The 14,011-nt window shown below is 39.1% G+C and overlaps 1 protein-coding gene and 1 pseudogene across 1 annotated transcript; both read left to right on the forward strand.

The window, feature by feature from the left end:
• Positions 1–693: 693 nt before the first annotated feature.
• On the forward strand, positions 694–1,755 carry LOC102736287 (protein mago nashi homolog pseudogene; annotated as a pseudogene).
• Positions 1,756–2,006: 251 nt separating this feature from the next.
• On the forward strand, positions 2,007–13,419 carry TM4SF20 (transmembrane 4 L six family member 20). Its single transcript, XM_006741689.2, has 4 exons — positions 2,007–2,284; positions 7,669–7,734; positions 11,231–11,382; positions 13,093–13,419. Exons 1-4 carry the CDS (start codon positions 2,102–2,104, stop codon positions 13,379–13,381), a joined length of 690 nt encoding a protein of 229 aa, XP_006741752.1. The 5' UTR covers positions 2,007–2,101; the 3' UTR covers positions 13,382–13,419.
• The last annotated feature ends 592 nt before the right edge of the window (positions 13,420–14,011 follow it).

Here is a 14,011-nt window from a genome sequence, read left to right on the forward strand (position 1 = left end):
GCATGGTCTGTACTGACAATTTAATGGTGATAGGTGGATATTTTTTTTAATTTAATTTTATAATTTTTTATTTTTATTTTTGATGGATGGGGTATTCTTAATCTGTTTGGAACGGGAAACTGGAACTAATGTTTCAGGGTCGCCCCGTGAAACACACGCAATGTACCCTCCTGCTTTTATAGGTTGGCATGCTCCTCTCCAAGACCATGACCGACCCACTTCTGCATTCACCCCTCCCTCCATTCATCATTCCCAATAGCATCTGCTGAAACCATGCTCAGGGCTGGAAAGGGGATTACAGAAGGCAGGCATGGAAGGTATTAGAGCGGCCTATGTTTGACTCTCTTCTGGACACACATCGGTTTGTATTTCATCACGCACTTGAACTCAAGCATAACTGAGTGACCATTTGGCCAAGAAAATGTGAAAAGACATGATGTGGATCTCTTTTGGACAAAAAAACGTTCAGACCCAGTATGTGGCTCACCACATCTTTTTATTCTGCTTCCACAATTGTGAAAGCTGGGATAGAAGTGGTTTGTGCCCCTGAAACTCTCAGTAACAACCATAAACAGAGCCCTCTTGTTGATCTACGACGGCCAGTTAGCATGAGTGAGAACTTTGGTATTTAAAAGCCTATCCCAACTGACGGAAACTTTTCTTGAGGCACTCACAAACTAGTAGGGAGACAACATGAAGCCAGAGGCCAGAAATATACTGGGCATAACCAAGTAAGTGCTCAAGGTTCGAAGAAAGTAAGACATGATAATCTATCTGCCCCTCCATCTTTCTCCTATTCCCGTTTCATTCTGGTTTCCATACTTGAATACTGTCAGTCTTCCAGTGTTAATGGAAACTCCCACTAGCCTTGGACAGGCCACATCTAAATGGATTCATCTATAAGACTGGAAAAATATGAAATCAAAAAAATTTCTTAATTTTGTGTATGTGAGAATACAGTCTGAAACCGAGCCCTAACGTTTTGATGAATCAAGAACATTTGCAGCAGAGAAAATTATTTTCTGTTTCATATATGTTCATTTTCTTATTGAACATTTTCAAAATAAGGAACTTCCATAGGTGGTAATAATATCAATACAACAGGAAAACATACTTTTTATAAAATGGATATTCTTGTTTTTACTTTTTATAAGGCATACTAGTAAAATGTAAATTAAGGAAACATATCCTAAACCCATCCTTTTTCTCCTTTTTTCCTTTTTTTTTTTTTTTTTTAGTTTTCATCTCTTTATTTTCTTGCATAAATGTATCTAACAGAAACTACAGATTTTTTTTCCCACCTTCCTTCCCCTATGGAGCCAGGGAGAGTGACCTTTATCTGCATTATTACGTGGGTCACAAGGGCAAGTTTGACCTCAGATTCCTGTAGTTTCAGTTCCCACCTGATGAGAAATCGAGATGTGGCATCTATTGCAATTACACAAATGATGTCACGATGGGGCTTATGTACATCAAAGTGCAATGGAGATATTGAGGAGAATAATTGTTGGCAGCATGATAACCAGAAAGGATGATGCTCTGTGGCCTCCTCCTGATAGGGTGGGCTGGCAGGAGTTCGAAATTGTCATTGGAGATGAACACGTTTCTTTAACAACATCAAAAATTGGCTATCTTATTGATGTCACTCAATCCAAGGGTCCAGAAGGCTTACAGGTATTTTATTATCTTGCGCAGGACCTGAAGTGTTTTGTCTTCAGTCTTACTGGATTACATTTCCAGATTAAGCCAGTGTAGATTGACTATTGAGGTGGACACAAGGGGAGTGGGTGGGAGTAGCTGTTTTTAATAACCATTATCAGGAAATTTTTGTGTATATCAGGGCAATTTTTTTATAAACTATAAATAGTTGTCGTTAATAAATATATAACAAACTGAAAAAAAAAAAAAAGAAATCCAACTTACTTCCTGTAACAGTTCTCATAATAATGCCCTGCCCTGCCCTACTGGATGGACTCTGAACTTCCTGCAGTTATTTTTCATAAGTTCTAGACTTTAACCAGAAGGCTCAGGATAAAAGGCAAGACAGTGCCATGCCAGCAGCCACTTTGACAAGGGTTTCTCACTGAACCAGGGGGTGACCATGACCTGCTGTGAAGGGTGGACATCCTGCAGTGGATTCAGCTTGCTTGTTCTACTTCTATTGGGAATAGTTCTCAATGCAATCCCTCTAATTGTCAACTTTGTGGATGGAGGCCAATTTTTTCACAACCCCATCTCTTGCTTTGAGTGGTTGTTCCCAGGGATTATAGGAGCAGGTCTGATGGTGAGTAACATTTATTTGGCTTGATTTGGAGAAAGGACTGCCTATTTTACCAAACTCCTAAACACCATCTTTCAGCTTTACAGTGGACTATGTCTTGGCTCAGGATACTGTCAGGAGCAGTGGAATGGTATTAATTTATACCCTCATCAGTGAAGAATGACAATTTAAATAAACTGTGGTATGGACTAGGGAGTTTGGGCAAAAAAATTAATAATTTGATAAAAGTTGGTTGGATTGTTACCTATCCTATTTCTTCACATGTGTTATGCCGTTCTTCTAAGCTTTAAAGTTAGTGTTCAAGGTGTTTTGAATCCCTTCCCTCAGCTTTCCTTTGCCAATACTAGTCTCTAAGTATTCACTCCAGGAATACGGGAGTGGTAAGTGGTACCTAAGGGAGTCTGGTTAATGTCCGAGAAATGAGCTTTTGTTTGAACCTGTGTGCGTTTCAGTGGTGATGAGTTACCGCTGCTGGTCTTAGCCCAGACTTTATGAAAACGTTCTTGGGTCATTACATGTTAAACTTTAGATAAAAATTTGTCCTTACACAAAGTTATTTGTTTTTAAAATCAGTACTTTTTAATGAAAACAACTTGACCAAAAATCTGTCACAGGATTTTGAGACCCATTAAAACAAAAGTTTAATGAGAAAAAAAAAAATTTGTCCTTTGGCTGGCACACTGGATTTGAGACCACATTGGCCCCAAAAAGCCATTTTAGGAAGCATTCCCCAAAAGTCGATGGTTTCTTTCCCTCTAACATCGTGAGCAATCTATTCACCTTGCTTTAGGCAGAGGGGCTATTTCTTCAAACAACCCTGAGAGTTCCCTTCCAGGCTGAGAGAAAGTGATCAACAGTGCTCAGCCCTGATGCAACTGCCAATCCTTGTGTCTGCTTTCTGCCCTTCTAGAAGCTTCTCTCCACTTAAATAGCATGAGCTTCCTTGCATCTTGCTTAGACCCAAAGACAGGAGCAGCTCGCCAAGTCTAACCAATGAGGGCAATTTCCACGAGGCCCCAAAAGTTCCTCAGTTAAAACAATCCATTTAGAATAAGTCACGTCTTTTTAACTATAAATTGGCTCTACTACAAAACCTGTCTCAGTTAAAAACAATTTCTTGCTCGCATTAATGGAGCCTGAGTTGGTGATTGTACACACCTACATTCCATGTGTGTTTATGTTGGTGGGGGGAGGGGAGGAAGGTGAGGGGGTGAAGACAGAGAAGGGTGCACAGAGAGTACTCTTAAGTGCCAGCTACTGGGTTTACACTATCTCATTTCATCTAATAATCTGGCTAAGCAGATATTACCATTTGTATTTTAACAGATCAGCAAACAGAAGGTTAGGACTGTTAACAAGGCGCATAGTAGGTGTGAAACTCAATTCCAGATTTATCTGATTCCAAAGCTCTGTTTTCCACTAGTATTAGCACCATAATCCTCAACAGCTGTCTCCAGGTGACAGAGGGGAAAGATAAAATCCATAACCCAATCCATAAATTTAAGTGGCCAGGAAACAGAAGCATAGAAAGGTGAAATAAATCTGCAAAACAGTTCCAGAAAATCTGGACTTCTTGGTTCTAGGACTAGGTTTACTTTATCATCCTCAGTAAATATTAATGAAGACCCGGAATCACATGTGGGATCTCTATTACGCAGTACCGTAGAAGGTCATCAAGGCAGCAAACTACCTGAAAATTTCAATAGGCATTTTATAGACTGAGCCTCAAACTATAGACTAGGCTCACAAGCAGACTGCTAGGTGATAGAAGGGTTCAGAGTACAGATACATCTTCATGCTCCTTGGCTATAAATAGAATGTGAAAGAATATCTTTTTCAAAGGGAATCATTCAAAATATTGAACTCTTCGTATACTTGTAAACATGCAGAAAAGTTAATAAGGAAGCATTCACTACCTGTGAGAGTACTCTTGTCATAGCTCTTGAAATCTTTCTAAAATTGCTGTGGCATTTTAAATTTTCTTCAAAAACAGGGGATTTTGCAGGAAGTAGCTAATAATAACTATGGAATTCATTATTGATTACTTCATAAAATACACATTCATTTTATGGTTTTATGATTTAGTGAAAAGAGAGGTGAACATTTTCATCTTTTGAAACCATGACTAAGAGTAGATATTACATAATTATCTACAATCATTGTCTGCTAAGTGGAAAAATCAATACATGTTATTTTTTTTTTTCAGGTACTAAAAAGAAAGACTTGAAATGTTTCCTCTAAAAAATATAAAGGACACTTTATTTTTATGTGAGATCAGTTGGAAGTCCGATCTTAATCATGCTTATTCATTGAGTGTGCTTATTACATAACGATAATTTATCAGTTACTAAAGTCTTAACAAATTGTTGAACGTTAACCAAATTAGAAGATATTATGTACAGCAAGAATTCTCAAAATGTAGTTTTTATATTTATGATGAACTACGGCTTTGTGTTACTCTCATGTTCAAGTACTTAGAAAAATCCCAAAAGTTGCATTCTGTCCGAGTTTTAATGATCTAAAAGCTTTCTATTACTTCATTTGTAAAATTGTTTACTACCTTACTTCTTTTTTTTTTAAAGATTTTATTTATTTATTTGAGAGTGAGAATGAGAGAGCATGACAGGGGGGAGGGTCAGAGGGAGAAGCAGACTCCCCGCCAAGCAGGGAGTCCGATGCGGGACTCGATCCCGGGACTCCAGGATCATGACCTGAGCCGAAGGCAGTCGCTTAACCAACTGAGCCACCCAGGCGCCCCTACTACCTTACTTCTAAAGCTGGATAAAAGTATGGGTTTCTATTAAAAAAAATGAACAAGTATTGTTCAACAAAAGTAGTATACTTTTTTATAAAAACAAATGTCTATCAAGATTTTTAATTTCACAAAAACTCATGCATTCAAGCGTGCTTAAGAATTGAAGAGAAAGAGTATTTTCCTAATTACTCATTTTCACAGGAGATTATCTGGAAGATTTATTATAATTCAGTTACATATGCACACACATACTTTCATATTTTACTGTCCAGGGGTGCCTGTCTCAGTCGGTGGAGGGTGCAACTTAATCTCTAGGTTGTGGGTTCGAGCCCCATGGTGGGTACAGAAATGACTTAAAAAAAATAAAATAAAATCACATTTTATTGTCCATCTTATAAAGAGCCCCTCCAACTTCCAAAACTTTGAATGGACAAAATGGTTGAAATACAGTGAATTATCAAGTTACCTATAATGATGGAATAAAGATGTGTTAAGATGTCATGAAGTCAACTGGGTGAGGATTCATATACTGCAAGCCATTATTACTTTATAAAACACCTTTGCAAGGGAGAAGAACTACAAAAGTAAATGTTCAGCCTTTCTGAGATAAATTAATCCTCCAGAAAGTTAAAGTTTAATTTACATCAATAAGGAAAATGGAATGATTTATCCATTTAAGCTGTAACTTAATGTTGTTCCACCTTTAACGGACTCATTACATTTCTAAATCAGGGGTTGGGAAATTTTTTCTATAAAGAGCCAGATAGTGAGTATTTGCAGCTTTGCAATCCAGTCTCTCTCACAACTATTCAACTGTACCACTGTGAAAGCAGCCATGCACAATATGTAAGTAAATGGGCATGGCTGTATTCAAATAAAACTTTATTTATAAAAAAAGAGATGGTGGGCCACAGTTTGCCGGTTTCTGTTCTAAATTATTTGTTCCTTAAATTCAGAAGATAGTATAGCTTATGAGTACAACAAAGGAAGCTTAGCCCATGAATGCTAACACCTATTTGGGAGCTAAAATTTATTTTTCCTTTTCTTCTGGGCTCTCAAGCTATGCCCTAGAGTGGCTGGGTTGTCATACATACCTGTGCCCCCTGAATTATAAGAGTGTTGGTGTTCAAGGCAATATATAAGCAAAGCTTGCTTACAATACTCTTCTCTACAAGTGACATGGAGTCAGCACACGGTCAGAACGGGGTGAAGTTTGTCAGGAAAGCTGCCTTGTAAGCTGCAGATCTTAGACCTGTTCTAAAAGAACAAAGGTGGATGTGGGCTTGAAAAGAAGCATCAGGGAAAGAGCAGTAAGGAGGACGATGAGATGAATCAGGTGGTGGTGTGGGGGGGAGGATGAGAATGAATAGACTCTATGGAGGAAGAGAGAACTGTCAGAATTGGCCAGTGTAGAGTCATGGTTCAAAGTCTGGGCTCTGGACCCCAAATGCCTAGCTTTGGATCCCCACTCATCCACTTTCTTAGGTCAGTAACTCAAACTTGCTGTGTCTCAGTTTTTTCCTTGGTAAACTGGGAGTAATACTAGTGCCTACCTCATGGGATTGTTACGAGGCTGGAATGAACTGAACCATGTTCAACACCTACAACAGTACCTGGCCTGTTGTTAGAACTCAATAAAACATTAGAAAACAAGAGTGGGAAGAAGAAGAGAGAACTGCTTTAGGGCAGTTGTGCTGAGAGAGCAGAAAAAGCTCACGGCTAAAATTTCTACAGTGGAAGGAAATGATTTACATTTCACTCTTCAATGATACAAAACTTTTTCCAGTAAGAATTTCTAGTCATGGCTACTGACTAGATATTACTCAAAATTGAAACCTAATCCTGAGAATGCGGCATCATTTCTCACAGTTTTCCTCAGCAATGTGCCTCTCCCTTGACATAGAAGGCTCTATATGCAGGATTCCCAAAAAGTGAGCTCATGACCTGTCATGGATCCATGAGCAGAAAGGAGAACGTGGAACCAAAAATAATTCTCCGGTCATAAACTTGGTGACGGGCGAGATGGTGGTGACCCTCTCTAAACCAGGGGTTGGGAAATTTTTTCCCAAAAATTTTCCCAAAATCAGGGGGTAGGAGGGAAGTTAGGAAGTGGGAGAGGGTGGGGACAGAATTCTTAGTTCCCAACTGCCAACCAAACAATTCCTTTTCTGGATGCTTGCCAGATTAATTTATACAATTTTTGGGAAATTGGGTAAGTGGTCATAGATTATAGTAACTTAAAAAAAAAAAAAGGAAGAGGAAGAAAGAAAAAAGGAAAAAAAAAGAGAATTTTGGATGATGCAAACAATTCTTTCAGAAACATTCCTTCCAAAACAATGAATAACTAACTCATTCTAATCCATTTAAAATCCAAGTCTCTCTAAAGATGAGAGTAAGAATGTAGATGGAAGAGTTTGAAGCTGTTATCCTGAGATGTCCCAGCCCTCCCCCACTTTAATCTTTGTGGTTGAAATGGGGATCCCAAAGTGCAGGAGATCAAGGGATATTGCCAAATTTCCCCTTTTGTTCTCTTGAGCCCTGATTTCCCACAACTGTGGGAGGTGGTGATGAGTGCTTTTTCCATCTGATGACAAGTAATCACATTCATCGTTCCTGTTGATGTGATTTCCAGGCCATTCCAGCAACAACAATGTCCTTGGCAGCAAGAAAAAGAGCGTGCTGCAACAACAGAACTGGAGTGAGTATGGTGCCATCCCCCGGAGCCAGAGCACAAGAAGAGTTGGTGACTGATGAGTCATCAGTATCTGCCCAGTCAGTGGCAGGACCATAGCCATAGAAACGTGCAATTTACAACGATTACATGATATTATGGAAAGTGTGAAGTTTTTCTTTTTTCTTTTTGTCCCCATAAGAATTTAGCTTTGGAGTCAGGTCTTCAGACCTTTCCTCAATCTCCAGTTTCACTACCTAAAGGTTTTCAAAGAAAGGAGATTTGGAAGGCACACCCAGAGCTGTAATCAATTTCATAATTCTTGAATACTTGTTATTTTCGTGATGTGTATAAAGACTTCGGGAAAGTGTACCCTCAATTCTATGAAAGATGGCTTTGCTAGGATCAGAATAATTTGTCCTTATCCAGTTAAAGGAGACAATGGTTATTTTTTTCAAACATTTACTGTGCACCCATTATGTATAAAATTGTAACTAAGTTAAAAGTGAAGGAAGTGAATATTTGTTAACCTTCTGTTACTATGCTCAGAACACTTCCAACTCTACAACCTTATTTAATTCTCTCAAAACCACTAAGTGGGAAATATTATGGTCTCTGTTTCATTGGCTGAGAAATTGATCCTCAGAGAAAGCAAATAATTTGCCAGGGTAGTACAGCTGGTAAGTAGGTGAATTTTTATCCAAATCTATCAGACTCCAAAATTCACAATCTTTACACTATTTATGCCATGGCCATTGTTATTAAGTAACACTGAGGACTCTAATAATTCTCTAAGGGCGGGGGGTAGATCAATAAACAAGCAGTCATAGTAAATATTCCCGGCTGAGCTTTGAAAACAATGGTGCTCAGCCTTAGGAGAACATTAGAATCACCCAGAATGATCTTAAAAATATCAATGCCTGGTGGCCCCCAGAGATTCAGTATTTTTCAAAAGCACCCTAGGTGATTCCAATGCAACCCCAGGGGGGAGACCCACTGTTTAAAAGCGTGCATATTTATATCTGTATTACATATTTATATTTTTAAAAATTACCCTTTTCTGACATTTGATATTTATCTAGGATTATAATTACTTTGCTAATTGTTGATAGTCCATCTTTGTTCCTGATACACCATAGATACTTGGAAGATACACGATATGACTTAAACACCAAACTTTTACTGTGCACCCATTATGTATAAAATTATAACTAAGTTAAAAGTAAAGGAAGTGAATATTTAACCTTCTGTTACTATGCTCAGAACACTTCCAACTCTACAACCTTATTTAAGTCTCTCAAAACCACTAAGATAACTAATGATAACTATGATAACTAATATCAATAAATATTAGTTTTCAGTTTCCGCTCTCTGGCACTTTTCTTTTTAAATTATAATTTGCAGTTTGACTTTGTCTTACCTCTATATTCTACTTACATTCTTGAGAAAGACATCTTGAGATATTTCTAATCCCTGAACTCTAAAATATCAGAACACTTCCCTAAATTTTTGTCTCAAATCGTATTTCCATTAAGAATCTTTTCCCCCCACATGTCTTTAATGACAAGTCATCTTTTCAACGATCGCTTAGGTTTTTTCTGTCCTTGGAGGGCCGTACGTTGAAAATAAGCAAGACACCTTTTCATGCAGGTGTGGGGCTTAACTCAGCAGGATTTTCTTCCCCATACCAACCTTGAAAATCATTGGAATTCATGCTTCAGCAACATTACAGATTATTATGTGCCAAGGAGCTACAGGAATTCTGGAGTGCCAGGGGCGGGGGGTGCTATATAATACAGCTCATGCTCCATTAATAATAGTGGTGCTGGCTATTTATTTAAAATTTCCAGCTTATATTGATTATATGCAATAAAGTGTTCCTAGGCACTTTTCTCACTTTGTGGCAGTCATGGAGAGACTGATGTTTAAGTCATATTATGTATCTTCCAAGTCTAGAAAAGACCAAGACATCATAAAGGTGATAAAGGCTAGATCTTAAGGTGGAAGATGGGGTCACTAAGGTTTATCTCCTGTATTAACTGTTCCAACTATTTCCTGTACTTTAACTGTTCCTTGCTCCTTCCCTTTGTCCAATTCTTGGTTTTGTTTCCACATGCTTTGGTTTTGTGGAGTCATTTACATGAACCCCCACAGGATCAGTTCTAAAGCCAGGCCCCTTTGTAGTGATAAGAAGTTAGAAATAATAAATGACCAAAATATAAATAGTGCACTTCTTGATGAGCAAATTAACTGGCACAGTCCACAGTAGCGTGGAAGAATCTGGATTTGAATTAGACCCCAAGTCCATCATTCTGCGCTTTCAGCTCGATGAATTCTGGTGTAGTGATTAAAATCTGAGCACTAGCATTTCTCAGCTGTGAGATTCTGACAAGTTTGCCAACCTCCCTGAATTATATTTTTCTCATCCATAAAGTGGGAATAATAGTATCTATCTCTTGGGGTTATTGAAAGGGTTAAATGAGATAATATATGTAAAGCCCAATATCCCACAACATGCGTAAGGTACATAAGGAAGCCACTTCTTCTGCCTACTCACTTAAGCCAGGTCTCCTAAACCCTCTGGAAGTGGTAGTATTATTGCATCCAAGGAAAAGGACAAGTATTCCTTCATCTCTGCAGATTTTAAGTCATAATTATCATTGACTAACAACTTCACTGAAGCAACATAGAGCTTTTTTTTGGAAAGCATACACATATACCAACATTCACTTGGGCCATAACATTTCCTATTGGCAAATTCCATGCTTTTTTCCTGCTTTCTCTGACTCCCTTTCATGAAATGAAAGGTGCTTAAAGGCTTACAGTCTTTCTCCCTAACACAATACAGTTCTCCATCAGGGGCAGTTCTGCCCCCCAGAGGGACATTCAGCAGTGTCCGGGACACATTTGGTTGTCAACAGTTTGGAGGGGTGGTGGGACTGCTACTGGTATCTAGTGGGTAGAGACCAGGAATGCTGCCAAACATCCCAGAATATACAGGAAAGGCCCCAAAACAAAATGCCCAATGTCAGCAGTGCTGAGGTTGAGAAACTCCGCTTAACACTACACTATTGATTGATCCCTGCAGAATGGGGACCACTACCCACTCACAGCATCAGGGCCAAATCTGGATGAAAGAGTTGGGAGTCAGAAGATCAGACACCAAAATGTGGGTGGTTAGGATCTAATCCAGGTTCTGTGGAGTAGGAAGTACACAGAATGGGGAGGAGGTACCAGATGTGAGTGGTCTCTCGAAACAGACAAGACTCAGGTATATAAAGGTGCAGATTTTCTGGAGACAGTAGCAAGCCCAACAATCTTTTAATAAATCTAATCAAACGGCAGAGACTTTGCCCTCCTTGTTCTTTGATAATTCAGACCTAATCAAATGGAGATCTTAAGACCTAGGACCACGAGGGCACTGGAGACCAGCAGCAGTTATCAGAAGCCTGCACCTGCTGCTGAGTCTCGAAACAGACCAGGAACACGTAAGAACGTGTGCCAAATCTCCTTTATTTTCCAGATGCTTCTGTCATCACTTCTGAATGTAATCACGGTCATTGGTGCTGTGTATTGCATGTTGGTATCTATCCAGGCTCTCTCGGAAGGTCCTCTCATTTGTAACTCGCAAGAGAACAGCACTTCCAGTTGTGAATTTTCATTCAATAACTTGACGTGAGTATCCTGATTTTCACAGATTGTCTTACATGCTGCAGCTAGTTCCATGAGAATAGTGTGGTGCTGACACGGAGCCATGCTGTGCTTTGATGGAATGAGTGGAACACAGGTTCTTAGGGATTTAGCGCCTTAATGCCACTTGGTACAATCCCACAGAAATGGAGGAAACACTCAGAATGGTTTGGGGGGGGGCGGGCAGGAAGGGCAGGAATCTTGTCCAAAAGGAGTACTTGACTCAGATGGCTTATCCCATGGCTGTGTGTGTGTCTGTGTCTAAAGAATTTCTAGAAATATACACCAGAAACTTAACTTTTATCCTTGAAGAATGGCCACGGGGGACGCCCTGGGGAAGTGAAGGGAGCACTAAATTTCTACACTTCCGAACTAACTCAGGTTCTCAGTCCTAATCATGTGTTACCTTTATAATTTAAAAAATGGAATAAAAACGCAATACATAAAATCTAGAGCCTTACTTATAAGCTCTAAAAGAAACAAAAGCAGTTGATGGATTCATGCAGAAGTACTATAAGTATACTGCAGGCATGGGAATGGATCAAGGTTAACTCATATAGTGACAGTATTGAGGAGTTACTTGTAAGTGGCTCATTTCAGACTTGTCACATGGTTCTGTGCCTGAATCCAGGCACAACCTGTAAAACTGGAAGAAAAAAACAATCTGACTCTTGGTTATCTGTATGTTGCTCAGTTTGGATAAGAACCAGAATTCGCTTTTATAATTACATGAAAAAAAAAAAAATCCCCCTCCTTTTCTCTTGCTACCTTAAGAAAGAAAAATCTCTCAAAATTTGCATACTGCAGTTGTTGTGACTCAAAATTAAAAAAAAAAACCCTTTCCTAGTAGATCTATAGTTTAAAATAAGACATTTCAAGCACAGATGCTCTACACATTTGGCCCTTAGGAGAGAATAACTCACCAGGCACCAGGCTAAGCTCTGGAGATAAGAGCCACTGCAACTGGGGAGACATAGTAACGCAGTTACAAGACGGATCCTATGCTTGCAGCAAACTGCAAAAAGCATACTCCCATTCCATGTGTTGAAGATACTGTTGTCTTCCCAGGATAAATGTCAGTTGTTGGTATCCAGAAATGCAAACTCTCTAAGAATACTTAGCCTTACTCTAGAAAAACCGGGGGGAAAATCATCTTAGGGCAGATGGCGTTTAGGCTAGAAGTCTCTCATCTTCCATACCTTGTTACAATGGGTACAAATCCCTTTAATCAGACATTTTTTAACATGCCTTTTGTCAGTAAAAGTTGTATAGCCAGTTTAAGAGCAGATGCAACACTGCAGTTTTGTACTAAGAATTGAGTTCCGTGCAAGGGGGGGGGGCTCCTTAATTTACCTGTCTTTAGCAAGTAGAGGACCGCCTGTATAATTAGGTTGAATCATGTGAGATTAAGAATATTCGACCATTTCTGACATAGAAAATTTCATATGGTTCAACCCAAGAGTAGGTACTATAGAAATGCTGGTTAGAGGATGGACAGATACTCAATAAAAGTTTTGTAGCTGTCAGAGTATATGGAGAGATGATCAGAAACCCAGATCTTAGCTGTAGCTTCTGGGCACAGTATTTCAAAGGACTTGCTGTTTTAGTATACTTGCCCTTTTCTGGGCACGATGATGCATTCTTTTCATGGTAAGTGATATTCCTGAAAATCTTATATCGTTTCTTTCATTTCAGTGACATTCATCCAGAATCCTTCAATCTGCAGTGGTTCTTTAGTGAGTCTTGCCTCGCTCCTACTGATTTCAGTAATCTCACCATCGATGGCTTCATGGCCAGTGACTGGAGAAAATATACCTTGCACTTCAATTCTAAAGAAAACAAACACAGGGTGATCCATTTCTCAGTGTTTTTAGGCCTACTACTTGTGGGGATTCTGGAGCTCCTGTTTGGGCTCAGTCAGATGGTCATCGGTTTCCTTGGCTGTCTGTGTGGAGTCACTAAGCGGAGAAGTAGAATTGTATAGTTTCATGGTAATAAAATGGAAATATTAGCAGTTTTGAATCATTTGAGAATTGCATTTAAAAGACATTCTTTGGGGCGCCTGGGTGGCTCAGGTCTTGATCCTGGGGGGGGGTGCTGCTCAGCGGGGAGCCTGCTCCTCCCTCTGGTTTGTGCTCTCTCAAATAAATAAATAAAATCTTAAAAAAAAAATAAAAGACACTCTTTTAGAATTTCAAAAATGGAACACTGTCTAGAAAGCCATATGAGTCTCTTTACACCAAAAATCATCTTTGAGGTGATTAAAAAAAAATCAGCCTTTCATGTATTAAAGCAAAAACAATCATCAGTGGTTGACTTTGGGGAAAGGTGGAGAGGAGTTCTCAATTTGTTTTGTATCTTTTGGTACTTCTGTAATATTCAAATTTTGTAATTCTATATTCTTGTGTGTGGAGGGAGAAGGGAGGGAGGGGGAAAGGAGAAGGAAGACGGGGAGGAAGGGAGGACAGGAAGGAACAGAAGTTATCCTGGAAGTGAAAATATGGAACTTCTTTATGGTATTTCTTTATACTTAAAAAAAAAAAAGAATAAACAGATAACCTGAATGGTTTTAGACCTAATTTCCAGCTTATAGGCAATCTGGGGAAGAGGACAT

This window comes from Leptonychotes weddellii, chromosome 3 (genome assembly GCF_054177405.1).
Source record: "Leptonychotes weddellii isolate Sample4059 chromosome 3, ASM5417740v2, whole genome shotgun sequence".
Taxonomy (NCBI): domain Eukaryota; kingdom Metazoa; phylum Chordata; class Mammalia; order Carnivora; family Phocidae; genus Leptonychotes; species Leptonychotes weddellii.